Raw genomic sequence first — 16,553 nt, 5'->3', positions numbered from 1 at the left:
AGGAATAAAAATCCAAATTTATTACAATTAAAGGAGTGGAGGATAGAAGTTTTAAAGAAAGCAAAGATATGATGTCACACGACACACTGTGTGGAAAAGAAAGTCTCTGTGACACAGATTACTTAAGGGCAGTAATAAGAATGAGCAAATCAGGACAAAGGATTTTAACAAGGACTGAACAGAAGGGGAGGTAAACAGGTATTAGTCTGCAAAGGTGAAGAAATAGCAGCAACTTGTGGGATTTCACAAGGACATGTTAAACTTAGGCACTGAGGTTAATTCAGGTTTATCCAGAAAACAGCATTAAATCCAGAAAAACTAATATCAAAACTTTTATTTGCAGCAATTAAAGCTTTGAGAACAAAGTGCCTGCTAAGGAAATATCTGCAAGAGAATTTTCTAAACCACATTGCTAATGAATGACAGTGTTCTTAACTAGTTTACATCAAAAGTGATAAATTGGGCCAGAACAGTACAAAGTGTGCTAAGGAACAGCACAAGAGGGAAAACAACAGGTTGTGTTCAGCAAAGAGCGTGGGATATTAATACTCACAAATGGCTGGTTTCTGACAGAGGAGGGAACGGCAATTGGGCTGGGCAGGGTCTCCGGAGCCTCCCTGCACCTCCACCTTTAGGGCTGCTGTGTTTCTCCAACCGCCGAAATCTTTTCTTTTTGCCGTTTAATAGCATGCAATGTTCATCGCTGGATCAGGACACTCTCAGTGCGTAAAATCTCTCAGCAGAAATGCTCCTTGGCTTCAAGGAACTGGGTTACAAAGCACTTGCACATATGCTCTGTGATACTAGGTGGACTAAATATCCATGATTTCAAGTAAATAAACCCACTCATGGGGCAAAGTTTAGGAACATAAATGGAGAAGTTGTTTGTGCAGGTTGTGTGCCTCCTAATCAAGAGCCCTTCTGGGACCCAATTTTGTTAAAGTCTGACCCTTCATGTTGTATCTGAAATAATCAGACAAAAGCAAACGTCACTTGAAATTCTATCAAATAGATTAAATCCCAAGGCAGGCAGTGAGATGATGTTAATGACTTTCAAAAACAGTGGATAAAGAAAAATAAAGGAGCTCCATCTCAAATCACCTGCAGTTACTAGATTTGAACAGGCAGAAGAGCAAGTTCAGAACGGGGAATTTGGCTACACTGATATAAATCGGAAAGGAAGCAGAATTGCCTTCGAAATGCAGATGTTCCACATTGAACTGTTTACCTTCCCCAGTTTGTGAGCGTTTCATGGGAACAATTTTAGGTTCTGCTGTGCAGGGTACCCCTTTTCCCTCCTGGCCTTTCCTGCCCACTGCTTTGCATCTGCCAGTTATCACAGCTATTGTGTTTTATACCCAGTGATAAATGCAGAACCACTTTGAATGCAACTTAACGCAGGTTTGGTAGGTTTATATTTCAGCTTGCCTTCATTTTTCAGAGAATAGGGAAAACAGATCAAAAGCTCTTTGACCTGTGTAAATGGAAATATCTACAACTCCACAAGAAGTAGGCAGGGTGTCTATCCCAATGAATGCATCTCTTCCAAACACCGTGCTCCCAATGTGCAGTATACTTCAGCTCCTCTGACCTCTCCTTTTTCTTCTGGCTGGAGCTTTGTCTGCGGCAACACTTTGTCTAAGCTAGAATGACTTCTGCTTTATATGTCAAGGCAACTCTGGAAAGCTCCAAAGTGAACAGAAATGTTATTTCTATCAGTGTATTTCTATGCATTTTCCTACATTTTCCAAAGGGGATGTATGTCATACTGAAAACATTAATTCTTGGCATTTTCTAGAGAATGAACATACATTAAGCTAAGGACTACTTTAAATACTTACAGGATGCAGTAATCATATTTTTATGTGACTTTTGTTGTAGGATGACTCCCATACAAGTCTGATATGCTCAAATGTTCCTTTAGCAAAAATGTTTAATCCTATAGGATTTTTCCATAATGACAAGAAGAAATATTTGGATTCCATGTCTAAACAACCTAATTTTCTTAAGGTGGACCTCTTTCTCTTTGGTATTTATGTGACAAACTAGTTTCTAAATGTGGATGTATTTGCTGTTAAGCTTTCAGAGGTTGGCTATAGCCATATGAATACCCAGCTACCAGTCTGCATGTAGCTGCAGAGACTGCACATCCAAACTAAGTGCACAGGAATATGCATGGTGCTCCATTTTTTGCCTCTTAACATCATTGAAAAAAATCTATGCCGATACTTTTTGCTGCATTCCACTTTTGCAAAAAATGCAATATTTTGTTGCTCCAGGTTTAAATCACAGTTCAGACACAATTGTTTCTGAAGCAGGGGCAGTAACCCAGCATAGCCTAAAGTAGCGATTGCAAAGGAGGAGCTACACTTTGATCAGTATCTGTACAGTTTGTTGTGGGTACATATTAGACTATGGCTCACGCAAGGAGAGGGGTAACATGACAATTACCTCCATGTCATATAGATAAAAGTCCGACTCGAAGCTATTCAATATTCTACCTTATAAAAGGAATAGCTACTCAGACTGCAGGAGGCAGAGATGGAAAAGGCCAGTAGGTTAATCTCCAGCTCCTCTTGGTACATGGCTGTGCCCTGTCTGATCTAAGGCTTTGCTTGACAGTTACCAAGCCCCAGAGAATGAGGCTAAATGGTGGGGTTTGTCACATCACGGGAAGGTTATGGCGCTGTCTGCGGTGCTCGTGTACATAACACCCCTGCAAGGAAGCCTGTACATAACACCCCTGCAAGGAAGCCATCAGCACTTTGCCAAAAGCAGAAACAGTCAAAATGGCACTAGACTTTGTTACCTTCTCAACCAACAGAAAATGCAGTTTTGCTCCAGTGGATTTGCATCTTTGGGCATGAGGTGCTGTTTTTCTCTGTGCTGGGGACCCAGAAGAACAAGTGACAAAAATAAACCACAAGCAGACTAATGGGCAAAAATTATCTGTTATTTCTGAGCATTTCAATACATTATTTCTTTTTCTTACAAGTCTGTCACCCTGCACTTCTGACTGCATCTTTATCTTGCTGTGGGACACGTGCTGCGAGTTTGAACACTGTCCGGTGCTGAACAGACAGGTGACTCATCTGAACACAGGCTACTTTGGTGGCTTTCGTGTTTGGTTGACTTGTCCATAGGGAAACGATGGGACGTTAGAAAAACACAAACAACACATTCGGTGTTCAGGTTGCTGCTTCTCTTGGAGTGCGTCAAGCTTTCACCCAGAGATTTCCAGGGCAAAGCATCTTCAGCTGCCTCCACACCAGCCGTCAGGGGATGAAATCTGTGTGTGGAAAGGAGATGAGGCCACTGAGCAAATGAATAAATCAGTGTCAAGTACTGGGAAGGAATGGTGCAGAGTTCATTCTTTTCCCTGGTACATTATTTGTTCGGTGCCGGTGATTTTCTTCATTTCCCAGGACTTTGTACAATTGAGCCTCCGTGAAATGTATGTGTAGGAACTGAGATATTGTTCCTCTCTATCCACCATGGAAACATTGCCAGGGACATTAAGAACTGAAGATACCCCCACGATCACTCCACCTGCTCGACTACTCCTGCAGTTATGTGTTAGTCTATGAAGGATGGCTGAGGAGCAGTCAGTTGAACTGGCTTTTATCCATATGAATTGCATGTGAATCATCCTGATTGCTTTGCAAAGGAGGCTCTTGCAGGACTGACAGTGCCTGAGGGATGAACAGAGGTCTCCGCCCAGCTTAAGAGAAGTAACTAGAGAGACCAGTCCTAAAATCATAACTTTTGCACTGAGATAGTCAGGACTTACCTCTTCTACCTGTCCTGTAACATCCAGAGATATCACAGCCCCCTGGATATCCAGACTGCCCAGGCTGCCCTCTGACACCGGGAAGACCTTGAGGACCAGCATTTCCAGGGTAACCCTTCGGACCTGGTTTCCCCAGCACAACTTCTCCTGGTGGGCCTGAAGAAGGAGACGCACTGTAAGCTGTAGCACATCTACTTTAGCCGCTTCAGTGTAATACCTCTTCTGTATTATCTCCATCCTACATGGTGGTTAATTTTCTGAGTATTGTCTCCTCATTTTGGTGAAAAAATAGGACCTGCCAGTTGGAAAACCTCTTCTGAATCCCAGTAACTAGAGGGCTTATTCTTGACCTTAAGGGTGCCCAGCTTGGCTAAAAATGGAGCCTGGCAGTGAGAATCCAAAGTCCACCTATGTGCCAATGCAGAAAATCAGCTTAACCATGCCAGAGTCATTGTTTTTTGTTTGTCTTTACATATCAACTATAAAAATACAGAAGAATATGTTTGACCACACTCTCTTGATAGTGCTTGGTTTGTTACATCAGTGGCAAACCTCCCACTCATTCCAAGTAACAGGGATCAGGATGGAGGAGTACACCAAATCCTAACAGATTACTGAAAAACCCCTTGTGTTTCATGAGCTGAATTTTCAGAGTTTCTATCCCCTGAGCATCTGACCTTGCATGCAAAAAGGCAGCAAAACTAAAACTCCTTGGATGTATGTCAGGTCCTTAAAATACATAATTACCTGGCAATAGGTACCAGAAGGAGGAGGCTGCCTGGAGCAATCTCTTACATCTTATTAGAGAGGAACCATCCAGGATGCTGCCAACAGTGCTGAAGTGGGAAGGTCAGTCTGCCCCACCACAGTGGTCCTAAGTCTGAATGACACTTTGAATCTGGCAGCTGGTGAGCTCTGGATGGCCCCGCTGGGTCAATACAAAGAGGTTGTATTCACTCTACCTGTTCTGCCTCTGGGTCCTTGGATCCCTTCCTCACTGGCTCCAAGCATCCCTTTTTCTCCCTTGGGCCCTGGGGCACCTAATCACAAGTAAGAGATAAGTGTCACTTCACTGCATTTTGAATTTCAACCTGAATTAATGCTCCCACCAGGCTCTTCTTAGATGTTGAAGTGAAGTCACAGCCCCTGGCAACACAGAGAAATATCCATTTCCTTTAACTCTGTCTTGGCACCTACTCTCTTTTCCAGAGTGGCCAGTTGACCATGACAAACAGGGTTCCAACCAGCATTGATTTGCAGCCTGATATGGGTGAAAATGGAGATTTTTCACAGAGAAATTCAAAGTGCTGGTGTTAGTGCTCTGGCCCGAGTGTGAGGTCCACTCCCATGCTCTTCACATGGATCAGACAAATCACAAAGCTTAACTGTCTCTTCGACAAGGTGCTGGTAAGTCAGGCTTGCTGTTTTCACATGGAATTGCTTGTGAAACCAGTACATCTCAGTGAAACGGGTGCATTTTGACAGAATACCATTTTTCATATTTTTAAGATGAAAATATTTTGATCAGCCGTGTCCTTAAGATTGTTTTTCAGTGAGATCTGTCTTCTCGCATCTCCTCGCTCGACAGGCTGGAAACATCTGCAGGTTGTTACTTTCCTTTTCTCTCAAGTGACATTTTGATAAGCTCTGCAGATACCAGCTACGACTGAACAGTGCCAGAGCAAGGAGTTAAACAGAAGGTCTCTAGTTACTTAGAGGTGTTAGGACACTGCTGAAACCAATGTTTTTCATTTTATTTTGACAGATAATTACTTCAGCCACTGACAAACATTGTCTGCAAATCCAAGCAAAACATATTCCCACCATTCACTCACTCATGTGCAATAACTGACGCCACTTTCTGAGATTACATTAATCTATTTCTTTAGTCATGTGTGAGGCTTTTGTTGTTGGAACCACTGCTCCAGAAACCTACTTCCACTTTCAGTATTACTTCAGTTGCCTCACGCCTTCCTTCAGTGTTTTCCAAGACTTGTCATATCTGCCCAGAGGCGATCAGTTCCACCACCACGTGTTCATCCAGATGGCTGTTTCTTTTGTCTTTTTGCAGCAAAACCCCCCTGCCCCCTAAAATCAAACTGTCCATCCTCCAAAATCTGCGAACTGACCTTCCTCTCAAAGCAAAAAGAGTGGGCTGCATCTGTCTTCTCCCCACTCTTTGAGCTATCTAACTTGGGTTACTCTTCCTAGAAGAGAGAAGGCCCAAAGGAAAATAGTAATCAGATGAGACAATATCGTGGGTTATCTGTACACTGCTGCTTGAGGCATTAAAATTCTTAGTTGAAGTATCAAAGATACAGCAAAAAAAATGCTTACGAACACTTCTGTTCTTACCTCTTTCTCCAGGATAGCCATCTTTGCCTGGCTGTCCAGGAATGCCCTTTTCTCCTCTTTCTCCGTTGCTCCCAGGGGGACCTGGAGGACCTGGTGGTCCTGGTTCTCCTGGTTTTAACTTTTCTTCCCAAACAGGAACTGGCTTCCTTGCATGTTCATGAATGAATGAGTCAAATTTCAACACATGAGCTAAGAAAGGAAGACAGAAAATGAATGTTTCCTTGGCTGGAAAATTCAGAAAAGAGAAAAAAACAGAGGATGTTGTCTAAAAAGGTACTTAAAACTATCAGTTAGTGCTAAAAGGCTGTCAGTCCAAACTGAGAAAGCCAGAAGCTGAAGAGGAAAATGGGCAGCTGAGTCATGACTTTGCTGCCTGACCTTGGGCAAACCTCTGCTTCTCTTCATGCATCACAGCACAGGAGCTTTACCAAAAATGCCTTGTCTCAAGAGAAATCAGCACAAATCACCAAAAGAATAATTCCTTTCAAATTAGTTTCAAGCTTTTTCCATTTGAGAAATAAAGGAGTCTTTGCAAAGTGCCAAAGGGTTTTCCAAAGAAATATTTCACAGGTCTCTGTGCTAATGCCACCCAATAAAACCAACGTAGCACTGAGAACCTGTGATGGGAGGTTCGCTGTGCATGGTGCTCAGCATGGCACAGGACAGAGGAGCTCCCTGGATCACCACAGCTTCATGCTGTGTCCCCTCTGATTTGGTTCACCACTGCTGGAGAGGCGTGAACACACTCGGGAGCTGGGCTGGTTATACTCACTCTGAATCATCCGCTCACAAGCCTGGCTAACGAGCTGGTAGATTGTGGCCAAGGACTGTGGTTCCCCCTAAAGTGAAACATTTTTTTTTATTTGGAGAAAAAGGAACTATTAATATCTTTTAAAAAGGATCAATATCATAATGCATGATAGCTTTCCTCCCATTTTTTTTGTCAGCTTGCGTTTCAGAGATATTAATTACTGTGAAATGCAACTTTATTTATTTATCACAAAGCTCTGAAGCCGTAAAATTGAAATTGGGGAACATCAATAATTGCTTTTCTCCTGCACATCAAAAAGCCCGGACCGAATCTCATTAATTACCGAAGCTACCAAAAAAGGGAGAGTAAATTTCACTCTCAAATTTTGTCAAAAAAGATGCTAAGTCTATAACTCGATGTTCTGTGATATGTAAAACATTTAATATGATCAGATATTACAACATCCTATCTTTGTCTAAATCTTTTATGAATATTGATTCTTACTGTATTCTGAATAAATCATATCTGAGGGGTTCTTTAGAAAGTTTTAGTAAAGTGGGTAAAACTGATAAAAATGCAAAAACTGCTTAAAAATAAACACTGACTCTATCTGTGAAAATTCATAAGCAACACAGTGCATACTTCCAAAAACACTTGTAAAATATACATCTCTGGCTGGATCACTGTGCAGATTACCCAGACTTAAACGAAAGCTTGGCGCAACACCCAAGGGAGGGGAAAAAAGAAAGTTCCACTGCAAAAAAATGTATAGAAAAGGAAAAGCTAGTGGGAATGGAAGGAGACTGGCGTTAAAAATTTTAATACTGAAGCATTAACTTGAGAAAAAAGCCGCCCATCAAAAGCAGCTCACTCCTGTCTGAAGCCTAATTCACATAAGTCAATATTGGCAATGAGACTCAGACTTCTAAAAGCCACAGAGTTTCTTTTTAACCAAAAGTAAGGATGAGAAAAACTTCCTCTCATAATAAAATAACCTTCAAAGGCAGCGTAGATCTCCTGACACCAAATGCTCTGTGCTGGGGCATGCCAGAGGATTATTAGAAATGAGTCCCCTCTTATGCAATACATTAAAAAAGAGCAACTCAGTAAAGTCCAGTGGTGTTGGTTTTTCCTTCTCAGCAAAGAACAGATTTTTCAGTTGGCATTTCTTCTTCATTACTACAATTGATGGTAGGGAGCTCCTGACTGCTGCAGGATTATTTATATCCCACCAGCATAGCCAGGGCAGGTGAATGGAAAGGCAACAAGATATAGGTACATGAAATTATTCAACACTAGGAAGGTTTATATGTGTAAGCACAGCCTGCAAAGCACGTTACCACAACCACTCCTTTGAGTGTAGGATACAGTCACAATGTTTCTGCCTAGCACCACAAAAACTCACTTTCTCTCCTCTTTCTCCTTTTGGACCCGGCAGCCCCTACAAGGAAAGAAAAGAAAAAAATAGAACTCTAGGAAAAGGAAGAGTAGAAGAAAACAAAAAAATCAAAGGGAATGTGGGACATGGAGCACAAGGTTTCTTTCCCACACTCCTGTCATTTCCTTGACCTCACGACAGTGACTAGAAGATCTTCAAGTTCATAGGAATATTTTAGTTTCTTTTTCAAAAAGAAAAATAAAGCAGCAGCTAGAGCAGTGGCATAAAGCACAATCAACAGGGATGGAGAAATTCCTCAGATACAATCTTAGAACAGATTTACCAAAATAGCAGGTGGCTTTTAATATCTGAGAAGAAGAAATAACTGTGACATTTAGAGCTGCAGTTGCCCCTGCAAGCCCAATGCTGGCTGCTCCAGCTCGGGACTGACTCTCTTGCTTTATTCTAGAATCTTACACCAGAAATTTGTTTGGATGTTGGATTTTGTGTAGCTTGTGAATCTACAGAGAGCAAAGGGAGGTGGGATTTGTTAAATGCTTTATCAACAGTTAAGTAGCCTGGGCTTTGCATATCCAGACATCTCCTTAAGAAGGATGAGTGTGAATTAAAACTATTCTTTAGACTCTGAGGGAGAGCTGCTGTGGGAACAGCTTGTTTCCACTCAATTATTTCATGTCCTGGCCTTCTTTGAGACCCAAAAGCAGAAACTTACTGTTGGCCCAACGTCACCCGGAGGTCCCTTCTCTCCACTGCTGCCTCGGGACCCTGTCACTCCTTGGAAACCCTGCAGACATTAATTACAAGACACAGATAAAAGTCCACTTACTTCCTAACTTTCTTCTTTTTCTGTGCAAGGCTGACATCTCCCTACATCTCCAGGGGCACCAGCAGTTTGAGTTTAGAGGACTCTAGCAAGGGCATTGTAGCCTTAAGGTTTATGTCAGTACCTCGTCCAGCCACAAGTTCAATGTTAAGAGTATATCATGTATGAGTCATGTTCACATCATTTCCTATTACTGTCTCAATTACGGTCAAGCCAGCAAAGCTGAGTGTTGCCAACAAACTGCAATGTGTTTTTTACCCCACAGGCTTTAGATCCTTCGTTATATATTCATATTTAGACATAGCCTAGAGCATAATCCTTTTCTTCAGCCTCCTAATACCATGCTGTTGTTTTCTTTTTCCTTTAAGACCTGTGTTTGCCTCTAATACTTTACAACAGTAACAGCAGCTTAGAGATTGGGAAGTGCCTTCTTTGGTCATCTCCTCTTCGTGAAGTTTCTGTGCCCTTTGGAGCCATAAAGGGAAGAAAAAAAATAAGCCAAGAACAACCAGTAGAAATACTTTCTTTTATAATTTTCCAGCTATTACATTTAAGCTCAATAGAGATTAGCAACTATTCTGATCAGTGAAAATGAAAGAAGTCTTCAAGGCAGCACCAGAACAGCTTTCAGAGCCTGCTCTGAAGGCTACAGGGCTTTTCTCATATTCAGAAAGCTGAGGTTCAACCCTGCCGGCTCCACATCTTCCCAGGATGAGCAAGTTAAAGTTATGAGCTGAATTCAGCCTTATCTCCCATAAATACTTGACTTCACCACAATTACTGTGGGGTCTAATGCAAAGACAGCAGTGAGCAACCTCCCTCTTACACCATTCAGGACTGTCAAATTCCTTGTAGTTCAGCAGTGAGAATCAGTAACTACCAGGTCCACCACCCATCATCTAAGACCAAATTTGGTTCCGTTTCCCATGTAAAGTGAAGTGTACCTGTTTCACAGAACTTGGAAGGGCTGTAGTGCCTGCAAATTAGCAGATGGATGTAAATCAACAGATCTTAAGGTTCTGCTATCCTGGGCACAACAGAGTGCGAATACACCTATCTACATAAGGCCCTGGCAGCAGATATGGGAAATGTGAAAGGTTTCCCCCTACACCACTTGTCTGCATCCTCCAGCTCCTGCTGATTTCAGTCTAACAAGCCCATATACCTCAAACTCAACCAACAGTTGAAAAACAGTAGCACCAGGAAAGCAAAAATAGCAAAACAAGCATCTCCTTGCTGGGTCAAAGCTTCCCCAGAACTTGCCAGAAGCAGCCAAGGTTTTTGCTTCTTACACTGACAGTGGCAGGGAAAGTGGACATGTGCCACGTATTCCCCGTGTTACCCTGAGAAGGGGTTTTGCCCTGACACCTCTGGGTGACAGCTCATCAGCAGAAACCACAAGCCCTTGCTGAGGAAGAGATTTCAATAAGCATCACTCATAGTGAGTACTCACCCTTGGTCCAGGAGGTCCTGGAGGCCCAGCTGTGCCTTCTAGTCCCCTCACCCCCTGCAAAGCCAAATCCAGTCATTTATTAACTAGAGGACTCAAAGAGACCTAGTAAGCAATGAGGTGGGTTTCCTATGTGCTGCTTTTAATAGGAGCTTGCTAGGAATGGGTAAAAAATGCATCTGGCAAGCAGGTAAGAAAGGTGGCACCTGATCAAATCTGGCCAAACCTGAGATGACCCCATTTTTTTTCCCCCAGTCCCTCTGGCTTTGTGAAAAGACAATTCACTTATGCACTGAGTGCACTAGGAAAGCTGGATGTTTCGGGTCTCTGCTGGTACACTCACAGCATAATCGTAGGTACCCATGCATGAAAACTCAGAGATGAGGTATTTTACCTTTGCACCTTGAACACCATCCTTGCCTGGAGCTCCCTGCACACCAGGAATGCCCTGTAAATCAGAATTGCTGGGTAAACTTGGCATCTAATTATCATTGCCCTAATTCATCTTGTAACAGGGGACAGAAGAAAAAGACAGAAGAAGAGAGAGAGTTATTCATTAAACAGATCAATCACTGTTATCCCACCTTTAATTCCATTCTATCTAGCTTCCAGATAGTAGTTACTGGGAAAAACGGGCAAATCTTTGAGACAATTAGAAGGAATGACGTCTACCATTACCTGCACGCCAGGACTTCCAGTGTCTCCTTTCTCTCCTTTAATTCCTGGTGGTCCCTTGGATTAAAGCAGAAGCACATAGTTAGGCACACTGCATCATCCTTTAAGGCAAACAGCATCCTGCTGCTCCATATCCACGTCCGAGGCTGTGGTGTTACAGGGTACTTTACAGCCACAGCACGTGCATGGGGATTCTGCCATCTCAGACTTGCACGCAGCAGCCTCCACCTCTATTCCTTGCCAAGCAATGATGATCATTGCAAAGAAAAATGCCTGAATACTCCACTGGGCTGTTTAAAGGCACATTAGGGAGAGTCTGGACAAAAGCAGTCTTTTGCCAGAATGACTAAGTGCAGGGCCTCCTCAGCATGAAAAAATTATCATCATCTCTCTCTAGTGCAGCTGTCCAGCTGTTAGTAAGGATGATGTAAATACATAGATCACATTTTGGGGGCTTTATTGAGACACCCATGTTCTAACTGAAAAGAGCAAGTGACAAAAAAAAGGCAGCGGAAGAGATCACATACCACAGGACCCTGAACCGTAATTCCTTGGGAACCTGGAGAGCCTTGTTGGCCACTAGGACCCTCTGGCCCTACTTGTCCAGGTGGGCCTGGTTCACCCTAAAGCCGAAGACATGAAATCAAATATAAGGAAAAAAAGCAATTAGTGCCTGCTCTCCACATATGCTGCACTGCACAACCTGGGTCAGCATGAACTGTCTACGGGATTCAAGATGAAGTCAGGACCGTGAGGGGGTCTCTAGTAACCTCAGCTGCCTTTGCCTTTTAGGTCCAAGGGTTTGGTGCATCTTCCATGGGAGAAGACAGCAAAGCTGCAGATGGTGCTTTGCAAAGCACAATTCACCTTCCCAAGCAGCGGGTCATTCCTGTTATTCAAGGTGGCCAGAAAACAAAGGGAAATGTTCCTTAACCCATTGCCGAGATCTGCATCCATTCTCAGTCCTTCCTCAAAATCTTTCCCCTATAACCATGCTGCTTTCCCGATGTTATCCCAAAAAAGGGGCAACCAATGGGCTGGTCTGGCTCTGCTTTGTGTTGATCAGTGGACACTTGCACCAGGGCTTGCTCCAATCCCCAGGGTTTGGGGATTCAGACCCGGCCGTTCCTTATGCTCATCTCAGGGCTGCTCCTGAAGGCTTTGTGTGGTTCTTGCTCTGCTTTGCTCCTCATGCTGCTCTGCCCCAGAGCAGTACCAATCTGTCTGATTTGAAGGCTTGGCAGCCAGAACAAGCACAGCACAAAGACTGACCATTTTCCAGCAAGGCTGCTTTCAGAGAACATTGCTGACCACGTACATTGCATTAACTCAATGCAATCAGGCTCATCATCTCAATTTCCAAAGCCCAACTGAGCATTTAATTAATAATAAGTGAACCCATCCTCAATGCGTCAGTCCTTAAAGCTGTGTTTGGGTTCTGCATGGTGCAGTGAGACAGTCCCAAGTCTAAGGAGTCCAGCTCAGACCAGGAACGAACACATCCAGCTGCACTAACTGAGGAGCCCGCATTCCTGTGTCATGCCTCCAACACAGCCTGAAGCAAACATAGCCAGTGGTAGCGCTGAGTATCAGGACTCACCTTGGGTCCTGGCTCCCCCTGCTCCCCTTGCGGTCCTCTCCTCCCAGGGCTGCCCTGCCAGTAGGACACAAAGCTGCTGTTATGAATATCATAATCCTTATTGCAGTGTAACCAAGAAGTTGATGCACTTTGCTGTGCACAGTGAAAGATGTTTCCTGCCCCAGAGAGCTTGCAGCAAATGGAGACAAGAAGAAAATGAATCAAGTCACCCAGCAAATGTGGAAAAGGGGAGAAGAGAGGACAGCACAGCCCTTCCATGGCAGGCAGTGGGTACGCTGCACTCACTACCAGTGGGGAGAGATGAACTTCCAACCTGTTCAACCTCCTCCCTCCAACTCCCCCAGCAAATCCATGCTGAGACAATAAATGGAGAAGGGTTCACATATGAACATGGGAACACACTTGAGAAGAAAAAGAAGAGGTGCTCATGTCTTCAACCCTTTGGGACTATGTTGGTTTTAATAATATCATCCTGAGAGGACACATGCTGAAATCAGGGACAGCAACCAGCTCTAGGGAGACCTGGTTTAGCTCTGCACCTGCGTAACTGCTGGACAGAGAACAGAAACCAATCTTCTGGCATGAACCACTAGCATGTGAACTTTTGACATCTTAATCTGAAAGTTTCTATTCTTGACTCCAAAAAAAACAATGAATTTGGATTAAGAAGTACAGGCAGGGAGCTTTGGGAAAGGTGCTTTCAGAAGTTCCCAGAAGCTCATTTCAGAAGTCAGCTGGACCTGGTCAAAAACACTCATTAAGGACAGTGATAAATACAAGGTGGGACATAGTCTTGCTCACTGGAGTTTTAAAAATAGCAACGAGTGCTCTTGGAACTGCAGCAAATTACCAAGGGTTTAAGGGTGTGAGGATAAGGTTATGTGTCAAAACTGTATTTTCTCTAATGCTTAAAAGAGTCTTGCTCTTTAAAGAGTTGTACTGCGGAGATGTTTAAACCACAGGGCAATGCAAGCTGGTAATTATGCACTTAGGATATTGAAGCAAACTGTGATAGTGGAGTGTGCTGTGTAATTAAACTTCCACCGCAATGAGCACGTAATTACTCTGCAATGAGGCGCTGTTCCTTGCAAAGCGTGGAACTGAATTGACAGTTAAACCATAGTAATGCAAGGGGTGATCTGAAACCTTTTCACATGAGCAAGGACGCCAATGTTTTTTTAATGGTTATTTTCCAAGAGAAAAGCACCCAGAGTGGGGTGCTCTGGACAAGTTGTCAGGTTTCAGCTGCCTTGTGCAAATAAAATGTTTTTCCTCAAACTTCCAAAATGCAAACTTTTTGATAGCTGCTTCCTAGTTTTTAACTGCAATATTTCCTCCTGCAGTTTAAGCCCATGGTGACTGTCCTGCATCCATAATGGATAGGGCAAAATATTGCATTTTCCCTTTATCCCTTTATGTTACATACTTAATGACTGTTATCGCTTTGCCCCCATTTCTTTCAAGGTTTTCTTGCAGGTCATGTTAGCTGTAAAGAGAGAGAGCTTTGGGGATAGACAGAATTGCAGTCTCCCCTTTCTCCTCAAACTGCCCACCCACACAGACACGTATAAGGCTCCCACTTAACACAGAAATCAGATAGGAAGGTTTTGTGGTGGTTCTTTTTCATTTACAAAGAATTTCAGAGCCTCTGGTGCATGAAATCTCTGCAGGCACCGAGGGTGACCCGTCCTCCTCTCCTAAGAGGATGAACGTGGCACCAGGAACTGCTCAGCCTGTGCCCAGCTGGAGCCGTTGCACTGCCAACTCCCCGTCTCCCCATTTCAGCAGTATCTGAAACCTCAAGGACACCTCTCAGCCTTGCCCTGGCACGAGGAGGACATCAAAGCTCCCTGAAATAGGACAAGAGGAAATGGCCTCAAGTTGCACCAGGGCAGGTTTAGGTTGGATATTAGGAAAAATTTCTTCACCGAAAGGGTAGTCAGGCACTGGCACAGGCTGCCCAGGGAAGGGGTTGAGTCCCCATCCCTGGAGGTGTTTAAAAGATGTGTAGATGTGACGCTTAGGGACATGGCTTAATGGTGGACTCGGTAGTGTTAACGGTTGGACTCAATGATCTTAAGGGTCTTTTCCAACCTAAATGATTTTATAATTCTAAAACCTCGTGGAGCCCCAGGAGCATTATCCTTGTGCCCAAAAAAACATGAAGCAACACCAGTGCATGCAATATACTGCTTTCAAGGATCTCATGGAAGGGTAAACTTACAGGGGGCCCTGGAGGTCCTGGCAGGCCCGGGCGGCCAGAAGTACAAGAGCAGGCAGGAGCTAAGGTAGGGCAGGTCTCCTCGTCCCTCTGAAATGAAAACAAAGCAAAGTGGCATGAGCAGCTGCGTAGCAAGAGCGGGATGGATGGGTATGGTAACATTTTCAGTGTTTCAAAATTCAGTTGGTGAAAAGCAGAAATTTTGTCTATTCCACTGAGAGATTTTTGTGAACAACGAGTGTTTTATTTTTCTGTCAAATAACAAGTTTAGACAAAAAAACCATGAACTAGTCCTGCCTGAAATTTGCATACTGCATACTGGAAGATAATTTTCTCCTTGCTAAGTATTTATACAGCCCACAAAGCAGCTCTCTGTGTTGAGAAGAAAACTTGAAAGGAAGAGGAGGAGGATGATGTAACTCAGGGCTGAGGTGGCAGCAAAGCCATAGGACTGTCAGGGCTGCTGTCACAAATGAGTTCATGACAGGAGGGATATACACGGCACTGGGATTTGGAGTTTTCTTTCGTTTTGAAGCAAACACAGTTTTGTTCACTTCACCAAGAAACACACAGATATTATTCCCAAGAGAAGAGAGGAAAAAAAAATTCTTTCCCTCTTGAGTCTATCAAAGTCATTTGTGGTGTCACCTCAGTGCCATGGACTTGTTCATCATCCCCAGCTTCATGTCAATTAGCAGAGGGTCCCTCTTGTCTTACCAGTGCAGGGAGATCACAGCATCTGTCTTCCTCTGCCCCTACGCTGCTGCACACGATCTGCAAAGACTGCAGCTGGAACTGTGGAAAAAAGCGAGTTTGACAAGAAAGTAGCATTGGCACACACTGTCCATCACCAAATCTCATGACATTCAAGAGCTAAAAATAATATTTGGTGATGATTTAACAGGACTCCTCCATATGGTCCCAACTATAATTGTGCCCCAAAAAGCCACAACATGAAAAGCACCCCTGGCCACTGAGTGTTTTACAAGCCCTCAGGTCTCCGTGTCTTGCTAAGCAAGTCAACAAGCAGCTTCACACCAGCAAAAGCCAAGCGTCCAATTTACTCACAATCTTGCAACAGTGGGCAGGTTCTCAAGTAATTGGGCTTCAGCATCACCAAAATGTGAACGCAAACTTTGCTTTGCTCCCCTTAGGGGCACAGAGGTAAGAGTAAACGTGGCAGCAGCATTTCCCAGGACAGATGTGATCCCCTCCCAAGAAACCCCAATCTGTCTCTCATCACATCCTTCACAACTGACACATCTTCCCAATCTGATTAACAAAGGAGCACACACTGCACAAAGCCAAACCAAAATAACGAGGCAGAGATTTTTTTTCTTTCCTTGACACCATTTCTCATCTTTTTTTTTCTTTCACTCCATGCATTTAACAATGAGCAAGCTGTACAGCCCAAGGACTGTGACATGCAGTATACAGATATAGACGAGCCTTGTAGGTCAAGCGACATTTAAAGATATCTTAAATTAAA

At 43.6% G+C, this 16,553-nt stretch overlaps 1 protein-coding gene across 4 annotated transcripts in view; it reads right to left on the bottom strand.

The window, feature by feature from the left end:
* Positions 1-2,671: 2,671 nt before the first annotated feature.
* Positions 2,672-16,553, bottom strand: part of COL20A1 (collagen type XX alpha 1 chain) — a 52,758-nt gene continuing 38,876 nt past the window's right edge. For 3 of the 4 annotated variants that reach the window (XM_087749712.1, XM_087749716.1, XM_087749715.1), the window contains 14 exons: positions 15,782-15,859; positions 15,068-15,154; positions 12,844-12,897; positions 11,771-11,866; positions 11,247-11,300; positions 10,963-11,016; positions 10,572-10,625; positions 9,008-9,079; positions 8,302-8,337; positions 6,918-6,984; positions 6,146-6,334; positions 4,753-4,830; positions 3,791-3,946; positions 3,575-3,692 (listed from right to left, as the gene is read on the bottom strand). In XM_087749712.1, the coding sequence (XP_087605838.1) occupies positions 3,646-3,692; positions 3,791-3,946; positions 4,753-4,830; positions 6,146-6,334; positions 6,918-6,984; positions 8,302-8,337; positions 9,008-9,079; positions 10,572-10,625; positions 10,963-11,016; positions 11,247-11,300; positions 11,771-11,866; positions 12,844-12,897; positions 15,068-15,154; positions 15,782-15,859 (1,122 nt within the window). In that variant the 3' untranslated portion in view covers positions 3,575-3,645. Of the gene's footprint in view, positions 3,290-3,574; positions 3,693-3,790; positions 3,947-4,752; positions 4,831-6,145; positions 6,335-6,917; positions 6,985-8,301; positions 8,338-9,007; positions 9,080-10,571; positions 10,626-10,962; positions 11,017-11,246; positions 11,301-11,770; positions 11,867-12,843; positions 12,898-15,067; positions 15,155-15,781; positions 15,860-16,553 lie in introns of those variants that run through there. The other variant, XM_087749714.1, reaches the window with a different exon arrangement.

Source organism: Nipponia nippon, unplaced genomic scaffold (genome assembly GCF_047370975.1).
Source record: "Nipponia nippon isolate SJK-2023a ecotype South Korea unplaced genomic scaffold, ASM4737097v1 scaffold_13, whole genome shotgun sequence".
Taxonomy (NCBI): Eukaryota; Metazoa; Chordata; class Aves; order Pelecaniformes; family Threskiornithidae; genus Nipponia; species Nipponia nippon.
This window is presented reverse-complemented; position numbering and strand designations above follow the sequence as displayed.